The sequence below is a fragment of the Chenopodium album genome, chromosome 13, assembly GCF_948465745.1.
Source record: "Chenopodium album chromosome 13, dcCheAlbu1.1, whole genome shotgun sequence".
NCBI classification, from domain to species: domain Eukaryota; kingdom Viridiplantae; phylum Streptophyta; class Magnoliopsida; order Caryophyllales; family Amaranthaceae; genus Chenopodium; species Chenopodium album.
The window spans coordinates 49,426,236-49,443,796 of record NC_137846.1 but is presented as its reverse complement, the minus strand read 5'-3'; the positions used below and the strand labels follow the sequence as shown (position 1 = coordinate 49,443,796).

General features: G+C 35.2%; 3 protein-coding genes across 4 annotated transcripts; 1 reads left to right on the top strand and 2 right to left on the bottom strand.

Annotated features, from left to right (window-relative positions):
• Positions 1 to 1,895: 1,895 nt before the first annotated feature.
• On the bottom strand, positions 1,896 to 2,621 carry LOC145575645 (uncharacterized). Its single transcript, XM_081633476.1, has one exon. It carries the CDS (start codon positions 2,619 to 2,621, stop codon positions 1,896 to 1,898), a length of 726 nt encoding a protein of 241 aa, XP_081489602.1.
• Positions 2,622 to 3,078: 457 nt separating this feature from the next.
• Positions 3,079 to 7,958, bottom strand: LOC145574880 (O-fucosyltransferase 20-like). 2 transcript variants are annotated; one of them, XM_081632755.1, is made up of 6 exons: positions 7,096 to 7,956; positions 6,794 to 6,962; positions 5,270 to 5,359; positions 4,896 to 5,179; positions 4,545 to 4,803; positions 3,082 to 4,129 (listed from the first exon to the last, which is right to left on the bottom strand). In XM_081632755.1, the coding sequence occupies exons 1-6, from the start codon at positions 7,677 to 7,679 to the stop codon at positions 3,890 to 3,892; spliced, it is 1,626 nt and encodes a 541-aa protein (XP_081488881.1). In that variant the 5' UTR covers positions 7,680 to 7,956; the 3' UTR covers positions 3,082 to 3,889. The 2 variants fall into 2 exon arrangements, with proteins under 2 accessions (XP_081488880.1, XP_081488881.1); XM_081632754.1 differs by having other exon boundaries at positions 3,079 to 4,129; positions 4,896 to 5,359; positions 7,096 to 7,958.
• Positions 7,959 to 9,669: 1,711 nt separating this feature from the next.
• On the top strand, positions 9,670 to 17,561 carry LOC145576799 (uncharacterized). Its single transcript, XM_081634506.1, has 8 exons — positions 9,670 to 9,763; positions 9,954 to 10,082; positions 11,340 to 11,392; positions 11,487 to 11,532; positions 13,144 to 13,221; positions 13,588 to 13,710; positions 15,632 to 15,699; positions 16,905 to 17,561. The coding sequence occupies exons 2-8, from the start codon at positions 9,975 to 9,977 to the stop codon at positions 16,990 to 16,992; spliced, it is 564 nt and encodes a 187-aa protein (XP_081490632.1). The 5' UTR covers positions 9,670 to 9,763; positions 9,954 to 9,974; the 3' UTR covers positions 16,993 to 17,561.

Here is a 17,561-nt window from a genome sequence, read left to right as displayed (position 1 = left end):
ATTGGGGAAAACTGAAGTAGAGGTATCATAGATAGGTTCATCAGTGAAATCCAAGGGATGAGAAGTAGAAACAGGAAGATATATGTCAGTAGAGAGCAGGGAATTTGGATTTTGTTTTCTATAGAACAAATGATAGGGAAAGTGTTTTTCATGGAATCTGACATTTCTAGTGACTTTGACCTTATTTGTTGTAAGATCATAGACTTTGTACCCTTTCTGGCTAACTGAATAGCCCAAGAACACACAAGGCTCAGCTCTCTCATCCATTTTACTTCTATTCACCTTAGTTGTAGAAGCAAAACAAAGACATCCAAATGTTCTTAGATGAGATAAATCAGGGACAAAACCATGTAATCTCTGATAAGGAATGTCATTATTTATCACTGACAATGGCATCCTATTGATCAAATACACAGCACAAAGAACACTCTCTCCTCAAAATCTATCTGGAACCCTTCCTTGTATATAAAGAGCCCTAGCAGTCTCCAAGATGTGCCTATGTTTCCTCTCAACAACCCCATTTTGTTGAGGGGTATCACTGCAGCTTGTCTGGTGTAAAACACCATGCTTATTCAACAAAACTTTCATTTCCCCTTCACATAACTCTTGAGCATTATCAGACCTAAGCATCTTAATTTTAGCATGAAACTGAGTAGAAATCATAGAGATGAAATCAGACATAACAGCAACAACTTCATTTTTATTCTTCAGAAAATGAACCCAGGTAAATCTGGTGTAATCATCCACAATAGTAAGAAACTGATTACAACCAGTGATAGTTTTTACACAATGTGGGCCCCAAACATCTATATGCACAAGATCAAAAGGTTTTTCAGTCTTAATACTACTAAGAGGAAAAGGTAGCTTAGTTTGCTTTGCTCTAGGACAGACTTGGCAAATAGAATCCACCATAGAACTATGTATATCACAGTTAGGAATTATCAACTTCAATTGAGCAAAAGGTAAATGCCCCATCCTTAGATGCCAAAGCTTAGTATTATCATCTACTACAACACAAGCTTTAGAGAAGGAAGCTCCAATACAACTGTCTTGTTCCTGATGGTCTTGAACATTATACAAGCCTGAACTCATGCTACCAAGAAGAATCAACTCTCCTCTCTGTGTGTGAACAAAACACTTATCATGAGTGAAAAGTAACTCACACCTCAAATCTCTGCACAACTTGTGTACAGAAATAAGATTGCACTTGAAATCAGGTACATGTAACACATTTTCCAAGACAATACCACCATGTAATTTCACAGTGCCAACATGAGTAATTAATACCCTAGAACCATCAGGAATAGTAATGTATTTATCCACTATAGAAGCAGGCTTGTATTCAGAAAAAGAAGATAAATCAGAGCAAATGTGGTCTGAAGCACCACTGTCAAGCAACCATTTAGAATCAGAACAAGATAGCAAACAGAAGTTACCTGCCATCATAGCATGACTCTGAGAAGTAGTAGGAGCAACCTCAGGTTTCTGATTCTCAATGAGAGAAATAAACTGATTGTATTCTCTATTAGTGATTGTTCTGAGAGAATTATCATCCTCCATGTAATCATCTTCAGCCATACTCATTGCAGCCATTCTTTTGTCCTTGAAACCAGTAAAACCAGGTGGATAACCATTGATCTTAAAGCATCTATCAATGCTATGACCTGGAATCTCACAATGAGTGCAGTAAAACTTGGGTCTAGGTTTAGCAAACTTATGCTCAGAATTCTGTCTACCAAATGAACTAGAATTCTGACTGTAATTATTGAATGATTTCTGACCAGCAGTGTAAGATCTGTTATAAGGAATTTGAGAAGAATTCTGATTGTAATTATGAGATTTAGAAAATTTGTTCAAGCCAGGAGAAGTAAACTTCCTTCTGTCAACTGCAAAAGCTAAGGATTCACCACCAGCAGACAACTGAGAAATTTCCTTGTGTTTTCTTCTTGAGCAAACATCCTGTATACCTCAGACACCTTAGGAAGAGACTGCATCATCAGAATATTGCCTCTAATAGTAGAAAATTGCTCAGTGAGCTTCATCATGAACTGAAGCACCATTTTCTGCTGGTGTCTCTCAAAAATTCTTTTAGTCAGATTACAACTACATTTATTGCATGTACAATAAGGCAGAGGAGAGGCCTCATCAATTGCATCCCAAATTGACTTGATTGAAGTGAAAAACTCAGAAACAGACTGATTACCTTGAGAAACCTCAGCTAACTTCTGCTCTAGAGCATAAATCTGAGCCAAAGAAGTGAATCCAAACCTCTCCTCAAGATCTAACCAGACTTCATGAGAAGACCTCAAGAACATCACACCGCTAGCAATAGATTCATCTAGATTAAACAAAATCCAGGAACAAACTAGATCATTGCATCGTTCCCAAGCTTTGAACTCAGCACTGGATTCATCAATTGGTCTACTGTAAGTGCCATTGACGAAACCTGCCTTGTTCTTGGCTGACAATGTAAGCAACATTGATCGTTTCCAGCTGGTGAAACCATCGCCATTAAACTTGAAGGAAACAAGCTGAGCTGAATTAGCATCAGAAGGATGTATGTAGTAGATACTAGAAGGATTCTGATTCAAAGGCAAATTCGAAGAAGTTTCAGCAGCCATTGAAGAACAGATTCAAGGTTTCAGCAACAAAATCGAAGAACAGATGAAAATCAGCGTAAAAATTGATCAAATTGATCAGAAATTCAGCAGAAAACAATGATCTCAACAACAAATCAGGAAGAAAAGAGAAAGAATCAAAATCAAGAAGAAATTGATTGAAAAATCAATCGGAAAAACCAGGAATTGCAGGCTCTGATACCATGAAACTTTCTGAAAAATAGAGAGAAAATCTGGGAGAATTTTTGTGTATTGTATGTAATAATGACAAATTACAACATGTAAGAATATATAAGGGAGAATAAAGAATCTAGAAATTACAAAAATAAAAATCTAGAAATATCTATAACTAACTTCCTGAAAATCAGGGAAGTAGTTATAACAAACTTATGACGTGGCACTGCTGACTGTGCAAGCTGATGTGGAAGCTCCAATAAATTAGTGAGGTTTAATTAATTGGAATTAGTTTTTGGTCCTGGAATTTGATTGTTATATATATGCATTAAAAGAAGTCTATTTAATTAATTAATTTAAACAAATTGGTTTTATCCTAAAATTAGTGAGGTTATTAATTTTTGTTAAATGAGTGACCCATCTACCGGTATACAAATCAACTTGAAATGAAAATTGAACATGCCATGTTCTAATTCTGTTCTCACCTACTTCTATATAATAGACATTCATCATTATTTCATTATTGACTTTCTCTTAGACTACATACTTATAAACAATTGTAAATTGTGGACAATAATAAAGATAAGAACCTAACTACTGTATCTATTATTAAATTCCATTATTTTTTGTGCTGTAAAGTTTGAGCTGAATAATACTTGTAAAATTATGCTGCAGTAATCATCTACTACTACATACAACTTTTGTATAATAATATTGATATTGATTCTTGCATTACAATATCGCATGTTCTACATTGAAAAGGAAATAATTAAACGTGTAAATCTTGATTGTGTTGCTATCTGTACATATATACAAGTATAGGATGTGATAAAACAAAAAAATTTACTAAGTTACTGGGTGTATAAGCTAAACAAAATCTATAAAAGAATGGAAAGAATAAAGGAATAACCTTGCACTGAAGTGCACCAAAGATTGCGCTTTTAAGGTGTAAGAGCGATTTTGTTAGTCTGAATATCATCCGGTTATACTTGCTGTAATATTTGTCTTAGCTTAGCTCTTTTCGAGTGATTATTCCTCGTCCCATTCCTAAGAGTTGACAAGTATACGTGATGAGGAAACGAATTAAGTGTGAGTTTTCAAGCAAAGGAATGACTGTTTGAAGAAGTATTGCACATGCACTCTGGGATAGGATACTTGGTAACATCTCTTCCTGGCTTGTCTATCCTTAAATCTGGCTGCCCTAAAGAGTCGTGGTGGAGTTCCTTCACGATTTTGTTAAACTCAGTTTCAGGCAGAGAAGAATTCATGAAGTAAGGCAGCATGTGTCTCTTATTGGGAGTTATATGCTTCTTGTGTCCTGCATAAGCCCTCTGTCCCTGTATAAAAAAATAATCCGAATTGTCAGAAACTGATCCAAGCTACATATTGCCGTTTATGATTGCATTCTGGTTTAGCAAGAGTTTCTCATCTTCTGAACCTTTTGATTGCAACTTTATCGGATGCCCAAAAAGAAATTGTTACATTTCTTAAGATGAAAAGTAAAGGTATACAACAATTAGGCAAGTCTTCTCTTAAGACTGCGTTACATTTCCTAAGGTGGAAATAGATTAATTATGTATAATATTAAGATTTCCATAGACATCAAGGTCATCTACAGTGAAATGGAGTGGTATAGACAAAATGCCAAGGAGACATCTATCATGTGACAATTAATTCCGAAGTGTTCATGTCAATTTTATATTATTAAAAAAAAAGAAAAAAAAAGAAGCTGAAATTTGTTGATAAAGGTACCTGGAGAGCATGTCCCATGTTTCCACCATGAGATGCCATGAACACGTCGCTCTTCTCGCAGACTATATAGTCGATGGCAGCCATGAACGAGGCTCTGTTTGCAAACGGTTCTAGTTCACCAGGCAGTGCAAGATCTTCTTTGTTGTAAAAGTAAGGGAATTCTTTAATGAGAGGAAGCAAGGACTCTTTGCCACCAAGTGGTTGTCCTCCAGCCCAGTATATTCTAGCACTTTTTGGAGCACCAAGAGCTTTGAGCAATCTGAAAGCATAATAATAGAATTAAGCGTAAGAGACAAAACATCTATGCCAAAAACAGATCAAAGTACTTAGAAATGTCAAATAATTCCTTACCGAGCAACCTCAAATGCATTCAAGGGGCAAAGTCCTGCAAGCTTTCTGTCATGGGAAGTCATGTTGGACTTGCCAGTAAGGAGTTTAGGGCGCCGCTTTCTCTCATTGTTTATCATGTCATCGTACTCTGGGCTCAAGCCAGGTGAACATCCAGTCCTTATCCACACATCCTTTTCCATTCGCAGATGGAGAGCAACATAAGGGCCTTTACTGCTCATCCTCTCAGCAATTTTGTTACCAAATTGTAGAATGTGAGGAGCAAACTTGAGTGCCTGAAATGCAACCTTTGCAAGCAAAAGAAAATTGGTAAGAAACAAATTCACTGCAAGTAAATAAAACAGTAACAGATTATCATGGTAAGACATATATGATACCTTACAACGAAGCTTCTGAAGATCAGATGGGAGATCCTTAGAGAGCCTGGAGTCCAGACCACGCAGCAACAAAACGTTATACTTTTTCAGCTGCAAGGAAAACAAACAGAACAACACCTACTATTATATACAAGACTTACATGGAAATAATGATTCGTGTGACTCATCTGATGCAAATTACAAATTACAAATTACGAAAATTTAGATGTATGCTAGGCTGCCAGCAGAAAATTTGTTGTAGCTACTAGCCTACTTCCGGCTACTAGTATCACTGAGACAATGATTTTTAGCTCACACACTACTAAAGGCTCCAGATGATTGCTGAAACTTAGTTTAGCTTTGGAAGAGCTATAATAACTAATCAAAGCAGACAAATGTGGTTGAATTTTCTGTCAATTTCGTTACAGTCCTAATTTGATCTTATTGATGTTAATAGAGCAGTAGCAAAATGTCTAAGCATCCATTTTTATTTTATTTTTTTTGACGGGATGCAAGCACATATTATTACGGAGCTAAAGACTCCAAATCTGCCAACACAGTACTACAAATTTCTTGAGGATACTCCTCAAACCACACTGTCATCTCATTAAAACTACTACTTAGTTGAGCTAAGTCATGAGCAACTCTTTTTTTTACCCCTTTTAACAAAAGAAAAAGAAACATTATCACAAGAGTTAGCTAGAAGGATAATGTCCCTAACCACATGACCAAAGGCAGTAGGCAAAACGAGACCTTTCTTCAAATGGTGGAAAAGCTTCAAATTATCAGTCTCCAAGACAAACCTGCGAAAGCCAGCTTTGATGGCAATCGACAACACAAAACGCAAAGCTGACGCTTTCCCTACATCTACAGGAAGCCTGCCATGAATTTTCAATCACACCGAAACAACTATATCACCCGTTGAGTCCCTCACGACCCCTCCAACTCCAGAAAATGAGCCACTGATAGAAGCAAAATCGGAGTTGATTTTCAGCAAACCTGGTACAGGGGCTTCCCAGGTAGTCTTATGCTTTGTTTGCTCACCACACAAGTACTGCTCGCTTTTATAACTAAAGCATACTCCCTGATAAGGTCAATGGCCTTGTGAATAACCTCTTCCACTCCCCTTTTCTGATTCTCAAAAACCCATCTATTTCGCCTAAGCCAAATACCCCACGCAATAACCCAAAATAAGTCACCCCATTCCTTAACTTTGAGCAAACTCATAAGAGATGAGCACCACTCACTCACATGTAAATTAACAGAATTTGTAACATCAAGTCGAAGGGGGAAAGATACCATATTTAAATTCCTTACAATGCTAAAATTTCAACCTTATCCAAGTAGCACAAATAATCTCATTCAAAACTACTAATTATACATTCAAGAGTTGAAACATACTCGTGTATGGTACAAAAACATGTTACATGTAAAAGCCGCGTACCCAAGTAATGCTTAAATTCATATACAATAACAACAACTAAAAGAATTCCAATTGAAATTTGCTGAGTATCAATAAGTAATATTACTACATTAGTGTGTTACCTTTCCAAGGTAGTGATGGCGGATCCAATGAGGAGTGGCATGAAAGGGAGTTTGACTCTCTTCAACTGGTTTAATCCTCAACAGCGTTGATGGGAGAGATGAGACTATTTTTACATCATCAGCAAGCACCCTCTTGAAGTGTTCCAAATCGAAAATATCCGAAAACTCACTGAACAATCATCAAACAAACAAACAAACACACAATTAATTACTCCGTAATAAAAACAACTGCAACCCTAAAACAATAAACCCCAGAAAACACGATACAATACGATATGAGCAACGAGTAAAAAACAAATTACCTTTCATCTCCCCATATAACATTCACTTGAAAAACAGGAACAACAAGGGCAGCTCCAAGAATTCTAGCAATAACAACAGCATCAACAATCTGATTCCTCTGCTGATTCATCCCACCACTAACAACCACCATCAAATAATTAGTCCTATCCTTCACTATCTCCTCACTCGTCTGTCTGTACTCTTGGCTGAACTCCAAACACGGCCGATACCCGAGTCCGAACCCAATCGTCTGATTCCAGAAATCTTCACTCGAATCGACTATATTTGGCAATATTGTCATTTTACTTTTAAACTCTACCACTTCCTCATCTCGCAGCTGATGCTGCTGGTTACACGCATTCGGGAGATTGAGGAAGTAAAGCGTAACCATACCCAGAAACCCCAACAAGAAGATAGTAAAAATCAGCAAAAACATTGGGTTTTTGACCCATTTCTTTGGCTTATTTGAACATCTTTTAATCTGGGGTTGATGATGAGTTACAAGAAGAGATTGTAAAGAAGAAGAAGAGAGGGAATTTATGATTTCAGAAGAAACAGCAATGTAAGATTGTTGTTGTAGTTGCTTCTTGTTGTTCTTCACCATATTTCTTTCTTTGTTTGTTCAAAACTAACTCTACAATACTACCCTTTACTTCACTTTTTCTATTTTTCTTCCTTTCTTGAGAAGATGATGAGTTTGCTTGTAATTTAAAATACAAAAAGTAGAATGGAAAGAATTTCTGTTGAACAAATTCAGTATTATTATGGTAATAATTTTGTAATACTGTAATATCCAAGCTGGAAACAGAGATGAAAGAGAGAAGAATACAAAAAACAAGGGAAAGCTGGCGGCGGGAACACAGAGAAGATGGATAGAGCAAGTTATACGCGTCCCTAGTGAATAAAAGTGGACTGATACAACATATGGTATAGTCTGATATAATGGTATGGCCTAATAACTGGGGGGAAAGTGGGGGGTTGTCCCCATCATTTTGTGTCTTTCATTTTAAGTTTTGCTTTATTCTTGTCTATATTATAATGTTACAACCAATGCATTATTGGGAGTGGGAGTGGGAGTGGGAGTGAGTTTTGATTGATGATTATTATGTTATTATTATTTGTTTGCTTAGGGTAGTCTATTAAAGGGTTCCTTTTATTTCGAATTACTTTATCCCTTTCTTTTTTACAAAATTTATATGTGACTATTCAAATTGTGTGATCGGTTTTACTTATTCAGGAGTTACTCAATCGGTCAAAGGTTACTCAGTCAGAACTTACTTGTTTAGAGGTTACTAACTTAGTCAGAAGTTTCTCAGTCACGAGTTACTTGTTTAGGGGCTACTCGGTTGGTCAAGGGTTACCCAATCGGTGTTTTAGTGTGTGTCAGTTGGCTACACAGTGTGGTCGACCACACAGTATGGTTGTTCTTTTTTAAGTGTATCAGTTTGCTTTGCATTGAGTTTTAAGAAGGTGAGTTCAATAGAGTAAAATAAAAATGAACGATTTAGAAAGTAATATACTTAAAAAAAAAAAAAAAAAAAAAAAAAAAAAAAAAAAAAAAAAAAAAAAAAAAAACGAAGGAAGTAAGTGTAATATTTGACTTTAGATAGAGTACGAGACGTATAAGTGAAGATTATCTTTAATTATGCTAGAGTATCTTTAATGACAAGTTAATCGATTGTTAAATTAGGTTTATCATTTTACATAAAATTTGAAGTTATGATTTTATTATTAGCTACTCCATTTGTATCTCAGTAGATAGCTACTTGATTGCTATCTAAATGGATCATGATCACTTGCTAATAAATGATTGACTACTATTCTTTCTTGTTTTCCAAGCTAGTTTTTTCATAATCATCAAGCTAATAGTTGACTAAAGATTTCTAAAATTAGCAAGCAAGCCTCTGATTGCAAGTTTGCAACCATAAGAGATACTCTAATATCCATACGGTTCTGTTTCATTTTTTTTTTTTTTTAGTAATTTTTGGTCATGTCCTTGTAAAATGTATTTACTTTGTTATCACCCACTTTCTCTTACTTATCCATCTAAATCTTACACTCATGCTATTATGCTAATCAAGTTAATTAGAACTAGTCATTTTCGATAGGAACCGTTCAAATAAATTTAAAGTTAAGACCATTTTTAATTCTATTAATAAAATATTTATTTACAAAAAATAATCATTATAAAAACATTGATTATCGAGTTAGTTTGGTTCAAGGGGGCATAGTCTGTATCATATAACCATTGAGTCAAGTAATTTCAAAGATTGATTAGGCAATCATGTATGGGACAGTTTTATCGAGTCTAATTAGTAATTACCACATTAACTCTCTCTCTCTCTTATTAATTGCTTTTAATAAGCTGGAGTGAACGAGGCCTATTATTATTATAAATTCTACTATGTTGAAATTAGCTAGAAACGTTTTTAAAAAGATTTCACTTGATATATTAATCAATTTAATGTATTTTAATTAAAAATATAATACCGTAGGAAATACTCATACGGTCATGCCAAACATACGGAATACTTCTATGTATTTTGAATATTTTTTTTTTAAAAAAAACAACATAATTTAAAGCGGGAGGAGGAAATTTTTCAGAATCCCTTCCTTTGAAGCGCGTATACGGGTTCTACATTGAACCGGCTTCCGAGCTTTTTCTCCTCCATTGTCGAAGCTTCTGAGGTAAGATGTTCTTTTTTTTTTTTAAAGAAAAAATCATGATTTAATTATGAGTATAGTCAATTTAGGGTTCTTGATGGATTATTGAACTAAAAAAAAAAAAAATCAATTTTGTAGTAATAAGAAGAATCATATTTGATTTTTCAAGTCTTATTTGATAGTTAAATCAAAATTGGTTGCTGATTTGTTGCAGGATTTTGTTGATAATCCTTTAATGTTTGTTCGTGGTCCTAATTTGCATCCTTCTGATGCTCACATGTCATCTGTTCCAATCACTGTTGGTTCTAAAGGCGTTACCTCGAACAATTTTCCTCAGTCAAAGGTTTGATTTCTTCTTTTTTACGTCTTTGTTGGATTTTCTTAATTCCTAAGATATAGGATTTGTCTAGTGAAGTATTGAATCAATGTTGCTGCTTTTTTACTTGGTATTTTAGATTTTATGAAGTCATCACTTTTGATTTGAGTGGAATTTGTGTCTTACCTGGCTAAAGTTTGTGGGTGTTACATAATTACGTTGTCTCGTTCGCCCTGTTGAGATTGTGATTTAATGATCTTGAACGGGCCGGTTTAGTTGCAAAAGTAGTACATCTAGGTTCCCTTCCATGTGGTATTTGTACAAATATTTGCATGAAATTTTGAAGGTTGTTGTAAGGGATTTGAAAAAGATAATTAGATTCAAGGAAAATTCTAGCACTCTCAATATGACTCATAAGATTATGGAACATTTTTCGGGTATTAGAGCAAAATGGAGGAGTTTCAATAAGTTCTTTTATGCTCTTTCAGTCCCAATCTAATTATCAGACTTTCCATTTACACCCAATCCAATTTCTTTGTCCCATTTCCTCTAATGTCATGGACTTACCAGTAATTTATTACCTCTCTCTTGCGATTACCTAAAGTTAGGGTCTCAAAATCCCTCTCATTCAATTATAAAATTCCTCCACTGTATTTAGTTGCATCTACTTTTTGATTAACATAAAATCGATAAGCCAACATACAATATATATATCCTAAAACTCTTTGCAATCCTTCTTGTGACTATTAAATTAGGATGGAGGGAGTACAATGCTATGTTCAAAATTAGTAGGCTCAAGTATAGGAGTGTAGGTTGAGTAATTTCTAAGTAAGCTACCTTGCAACTGCACATCAATAGTCTCAGGTTCTGCTTGAGATAAGACTTGAAAGTAACAAACAATGCGTTGCTTATTGAGGACTGACCAAAAGTTTTTAATTTGTTCTTTTTTTCTCCGTCTTATTTTTCATATCATGGGACAACCTTGTCTTGGTTGCTTATGATAAAGTTGCTTTGAAAATTTCCATACTCAGGGCCTCGGCGTTTCTGCCAACCAAGAGGTGGTTCTTTGGTCGTTTATGGTAGATGTGCCTGGCAGAATTACATACTCGTGCTCTTTTGTTACTTGGTATTCTATGATTAACGTGCTTTGCATTATTGCATTTGAATGCTTCTATTTAACTCGTCGTTTTTTTTTTTCTTTCTTTCTTTTTTTCTTTTTTTCTTTCTTTTTTTATTTTTCTTTTTTTTATTTTTTAATTCTTATCGAAAGCTTATTTTGTTCAGGCTGGTTCATTTTCCTTCTCTGCTCCTCATAATGATGCTCCTAAAGATCCTATGTGAGAATCTCTTCTCGCCTAGCTCTTTGCTTGTGTGAGCTTTAGTTTTAAGGTTGTAGACCGGTGGCCATGATTAATGCTTTGACTTATGCAGAGACAAAGACAAAGATGATACTTTGGTCACTCTTAGAGATCGAAAGGTAGGGTATATATTTCTTTTTATGAATGATGTGTATGTGATAATCAGCCCCAGAACAATAAAGAATTGTTTTGATTCTTCATGTGGGAATAAGTTAGTTATTTTTAGTTAATACAGGTTGGGGGAAGGTGTTTAGGTTTTTTTTTTTATTATACTACGTATGTTTCTTGTGTTTGACTTATCCACTTGGCATTTTAGCTTATGCAGTTAGGTCTTAGGTGTTTGAGTCTATACATTAAGATTAAAGGATGTTTATCAGTTTGCATAGTCTTTTGCAGCTAGGAATAGTTATTATTACTTTATTAGTCCTATTATATTTAGGATTATATTTCTGCATTAAGGACACGTATGAGGGACTTAACAAGTTTGTACGGACTAGTGTTGGGAAGACAGAAGACGGAAGAGTTCGCTATTACAATTGGAGTACATCAAGGTTCTACACTTAGCCTTTTTCTTTTTTCCATAGTCATGGACAAATTGACGAGTTCAATTCACAGATGATATACCATGGTGCATGATGTTTGGCGATGATATTGTGTTGATTGATAAGATGAGTGAAGGCTTAGGAAGTAAGTTGGTATTGTGGAGACGAACTTTGGAACCTAAGGGTTAAGGCTAGTAGAAGTAAGATGGTATATTTGAAATGTAAAGTTTAGCTGAGTTAGAATTAGGGAGCTAGGGGCAAATTACCCTTAGGTGGGAGGATTGTTCAAGGTTTTGATTTCTTCGATTTATTAATCAAAGCAAGTTGGTTGAAGTGGAAGAGTGATACAGGGTTTTTATGTGATTTCGGCATATCAGATTGAACTCATTGAAGGGTAAATTCACCGTATGACAATCATGCTTGCATTGTATAATGTACGGAAAATTGGGGTGTGAAGCATTGTCACTTTCATAAGATGAATGTGGGCCATGTGGAAGAGATTCGTATGTTGTGTTGGATGTGTGGCCATACAAGAAAAGATTTATTGAGAAATGAGATGATTAGGAAGAAAGTACAAGTTACATCTATTGAGAACAAGATGAGGGAGAACCACCTAAAGTGGTTTGGCCATGTAAGATGGAGATCAAGCGAGGCTCCAATAAGGAGGCTTGAAGAGTGGCAAAATGATGGGATCTTGAGGGGTTGAGGAAGACTTGAGAAAACTTGGAAGGGGGTGATTTATAGTGATATGAATTTTTGGGAATTGAGGGCAATATAACATCGTGTAGGGTGGAGTAGAGGGAGAAAATGCATGTCGAGGGCATGTCATGACTTAATGTGTGTACTCATGTAATTTATATTATATACTTATTTAATTTTGTGCCTAAACTCTTGTGTTTTTCAAACCATTGATTTCCTTTGTTAAGGCTCTTTCAAATATATTATATGTATTTCCTCTCTTTTTATATCCCGCTAGCACTCTTTTAGAAATTTTCTCAAATTTTGTTGCTGTTATTGCTGTACAAATGGGGGTTATGGGGATAATTGTCTTGATATCGCAGCCTCTACTTTCTAATTTCCTGAAAATCTTGGTCTGGACATTTTCCTGTGCAATTATAACTTGAAACTGAATCATTTTTATCTTTCATCAAATTTCTATACTAAGTCTGTTTTGGCTACTTTTTGTAGGTCAGGATTTCAGATGAGGCTTCATTATATGCGCTTTGTCGATCATGGTTGAGAAATGGATACGTAAAAGATAATCAAGTAAGCAAACGTTGGTCATATTACTCATTTATACTGTTCTTATTATTGAGTGATGAGTGTATAACGAGTTTGATCTGTGGACCTTTTTTAATCTGTGCAGAGCATATGCAACTGATTCCCATTTATCTATGTATCTCTAAGCAATTGTTTGTTTGACCAAAACCATATTTTAGTCCTGGAGATTAAATTGAGGGAGGTTGTTATTAGGATATGCCAAATAGCTATTAGTTACAATCTCTATCAATCCTTGGCTGTGGAGTATTTTGTTGGATTTTGAAGTACTGAAGATTTTGTATGCTGTTTTCTTGTTTATAGTTCATCTATATTTTTCCATCTCCATTTACTAAATTGTTTTAATACTTGCAGCCACAATATGGTGATGTTTCAATGTCTCTTCCGAAGCCCTTGCCTGTGCCTCTGCGTCTGTATGAATCTTCCTCGCCTAAGAGAAAGGATAGAGATGATGAATATGAATCAGAAGTTGATGAGGTTGGTTCTTCTTGGACTATAATATTATAACTATACTGCATATCTGTTGTCTTAAATATTATCGTAAATTTTGAAACTGCATAGGGGTATTCTTGCATTCTATCTTCCAATACCTGTCATATTGATATTTTATTTTACAGTTTCTTTTGTGCAAGATAGTAACTACTTTATGATTGTGGAAGATTGAAGATGGTTTAACTTAATAATTCATTATATGTTGGTAAGTACAATTCAGTTAGCAAGCTAATCAGTAGCTATTTTTGGATGCCTTTATAGCATTCATGACGAGTTTTGGATGTTGTTGAAGAATTAATCATATTATTTGGATATTGTATGAGTATCCTTGATAGATCTTGAATAACGTTAGATTACTCAAAATAATTTAGTATTGTAGTGTGTAGAATTAATTCATTTCTGTTTTTGACATGACTGTAGCATTCTTTTATATTCAATAGAATTGGAATATCTTAGTAGGCACCTTGAGTTTTAATGCTGAGATAATTCAGAGAACTTGGAACTAACTATGGGGTGACCATCCATTTATAGCTAGTGTTAGTAGTGTGGAGGTGTGAATAAGGGGGAAAAGAAAGAGAGAGAATTGAAGATGGTGGAACTGATGACTTTTAAATTTGGGGTTTGAGGGAATTCTCTAGCTCTGTTAATCGGATGGTAAACAACGGTGAAAGCTTCCATGTGAAGGAACAGGAGACGAGGTGAGTCAATCAGTCAATGTATTAGGTGAAGTTGCAACATAAAGGAAAGTGGGGAATAAGGAGGCTTTATATGACTTGGATATAGGGGTTAAATATGATCAGAAGAAATTTGGTTAAAGTGCATCAACCTACTTACTATAGACTTCCAATTCAGTTAACGTGTGGAAGATATAAGCAGAATGACCATCTGAGGAATGCAGATTGGTGTTGTTAGGAATCCTGTTATTGCCTTGCCCGTGAAGTTGGAAGGATTTAATGAATAATAGGAGTTGGTTTGGAGCTGATCATATGGCCGGATTGGGCCAAAGTTGGGTCAAATATGCGTGTTTCTCGGGCCAAGTTGGTCTATTCAGGCCAACAAATTGGACCGGTTGTATTAATATAAAGATGACAGTTAAAAGGGAGTATTATCTGATATATTCAGTAATTTTTTCTTTCGTCCTTGTAGATCAATAGCTACTTTGAGGCCTTGGTTGTATTAACTCCCTGGTTATTTACGTGCATCAATAATACAACAGTCTATCGGTTTCTTTACATTTTTTTTTTTTTTTTTGTTTTATCATAGTTATTTCTTTTTTATTGAATATTATTCCTATTCTATGACAATTGCACTTAATTAAAGGGGAATAGGAGAGGATCTATGTCGATGATCACTGGAGGTAAAATCTTTGTTCATGCAACTGACCCCATTGTATTGCAATTAAGCTTTGGTATTGTTGTTGTATTAAAATTGCTTGATGGTTCCCTCATTTCTGTCTGGAGTTGTTGATTACTATCTCTGTGCTCTGTTGGCTGACTGGTGACTACTAGTTGTGTAGGACCTAAGTAGCTGAGTTAAGTCTGATGTGAATCTTTTGGGCATTGGGTTGTGTCTAGTCCATTATTATGCTAAGAACAATTATTTTTGGTTTGAGGATGGGTCTCGTTGGAACTACTCTTTTTTGATTGGGAATGGAATAAAAGACAAGTGGATTTGGCCAGGCTACTCAACCTGTAGTGGTTTTGTGTATATTTTTTTAATTATAATATGAGGGGAGGGGCTTCTATGTTTAGAGCCTGTTTATCGTCTTTCCTTAGTTTCTTTTCTTTATTTATTTTTTTAAATAAACTTTCTTAATTATGTTATTAAAAACAAAGTGGATAAGAAGATTGCCATGGTGTGACATTTTTCAGGAGTGTTCATCCCACTTCCCTCTTTCTGCATGCAGGTTGAGATTCCATGTGCTGAAGTGCTGCTAACCAGGCATATTAAGCGAGCTAAAAGAATTCGAGCTAGGTATATCCGGATATCCCTCGTGATTCTGTGTTGCTTAAATGGTTTATTTATTAGCCATGATTGAAAACTCTAGTTGACTTTCTGCATCAAATGCCATCTTTGAATCACATGCTTTCTCGATTTCTAGATTATTGCAACACTTATTGTTATTGGACGTCTTAAAATAATTGCAGCACTGAAACATTCTGAAATCTTAGATATCTGTTTTCTAAATTATTCCTTTCATAAACCAAAAGATAAAAATAACCCGACCACCCCAACAGACATAATTAAAATCCAAATAACTAGAATAACCCCACTACCCCAGCCAACTTAATAATTAATTTGACAACACCAACCACCGCCCTGTTGTACCTGCCAACCACCCCCACTTTCCACCCCTCTCCAACCTCATCACAGCTTCATGACTACATGTACCAGCCAGGCAGCCACGACCATCTTCCTGCCTACCATCGCCACCACTTAAAACATTGGTCACCACCGCCTCACAACGTAACTCAACATCAAAATCCTAGTCACCTATCTGCCGCAAACCACAGCCAACTCCTTTTGGAATGCACAACCACTCAACCAGACAATCACCACGTTGAAGCCTTATCTACAATTAAAAACCACAACTGCAACCATGAAGAGATCCTAGATAGCTTCACTGTTTAAAAAAGTATTTTTAACTCCTGTTTATAATATTTTTTTTAACTGATTTTTATATCATAATTATAACAATTTGGTCTTCCTTCTAGATAGGCTTGATTATAACTTTCATTCCCCTAAGGTATAAGGAATAGAAATTTGAACAGTTTTTTCAGCTAAGTGACCTAATTAATGAGAAACTTTATTTTTATTTTATTTTTTCTGTTTTTTTATTTATTTTATTTTTAATGAAAAAAATGGTAAGGAGAAGGCCTATCGTAGAAGGGGGAATTTTAGGGAAATCCCTCCTAGAACGAGCTTGGTGAGATTAGACGAAAAACCACTCTAGCCCTCCTATCTCAATAAAAAACTTCTTGTGGAATGTGAAAAAATGATAATTAAATTTTAATCTCTATACCGTATAAAAATCTCTTCCCTCTGTTTTGTTTGCTTTTGTGGGTATATATCAAGCTAATTTGGTTAGAGTTTCCAGTTGTCAGTGCTTCAATGTATTAGGCGATATGCTGGTAAAATATGGATTAACTTTATAAAACTTTTGCACCTCTTTGCTGCAGATTTAGAGAAGAAAGATCGCAACGAATTGACAGATACAAAAGTAGGCTTGCTCTTCTTCTTCCCCCTAACAGAAATATGCAGGAATGATACAATCAATGGTCCATGATTCAATTCAATGCTATACCAGGTCTGCTGTTATCATGCATTATCTATTGGCAAATGAGATCTGCCCTTTTGAGTGTATTTGATGAAGCAGAGAACCTAAAGCCATTCATCTATCCTTTAAATTTTCACTTGCTTGTTAATTTCCTGAAGGACTTATTTCACACCCGAAACAGTTACTTTGGAAATTTCCAATCAGTCATTGATTTGGCAGTTGATAGGAGTATCACTTATTAGGCGATTTTCTGGCAGTCGGATGTATTATGAGAATGCTGTTTTTTTCATCTTCAGTAATTTTGTACAGAGGTAGGAGCATTAGAGACTGGGAATTTCTCCCATAATTATCGTTCTAATTCATCTTGTAAATTTAAGTTTGCATATATATTCCTTCAATCCTAGCTACTCCAAGTGCCATATGTACTTTTTATATATACTTCGACCACTTATCATGGGATATAGATTTAGGTGATATGATAGGAAGATGCAATGGGAGGAAAAGATGAAGGAAATCTTGTTTTCCCTCAAAAAAGTGTTCTTGATTTTTAAGAGAACGA

What these genes read in the sequence shown, in the direction of transcription:
- LOC145576799 (XM_081634506.1), top strand. Translation starts at nt 9,975, where the DNA reads ATGTTTGTTCGTGGTCCTAATTTGCATCCTTCTGATGCTCACATGTCA. An exon ending in GATGCTCCTAAAGATCCTAT is followed by an intron (nt 11,393 to 11,486) that starts GTGAGAATCTCT and finishes TGACTTATGCAG; the next exon opens with AGACAAAGACAAAGATGATA. An exon ending in TCACTCTTAGAGATCGAAAG is followed by an intron (nt 11,533 to 13,143) that starts GTAGGGTATATA and finishes TACTTTTTGTAG; the next exon opens with GTCAGGATTTCAGATGAGGC.
- LOC145575645 (XM_081633476.1), bottom strand. Translation starts at nt 2,621, where the DNA reads ATGGCTGCTGAAACTTCTTCGAATTTGCCTTTGAATCAGAATCCTTCT.
- LOC145574880 (XM_081632754.1), bottom strand. Translation starts at nt 7,679, where the DNA reads ATGGTGAAGAACAACAAGAAGCAACTACAACAACAATCTTACATTGCT. An exon ending in GCCATCACTACCTTGGAAAG is followed by an intron (nt 5,360 to 6,793) that starts GTAACACACTAA and finishes TTTTCCTTGCAG; the next exon opens with CTGAAAAAGTATAACGTTTT. An exon ending in AATGCATTTGAGGTTGCTCG is followed by an intron (nt 4,804 to 4,895) that starts GTAAGGAATTAT and finishes TTATGCTTTCAG; the next exon opens with ATTGCTCAAAGCTCTTGGTG.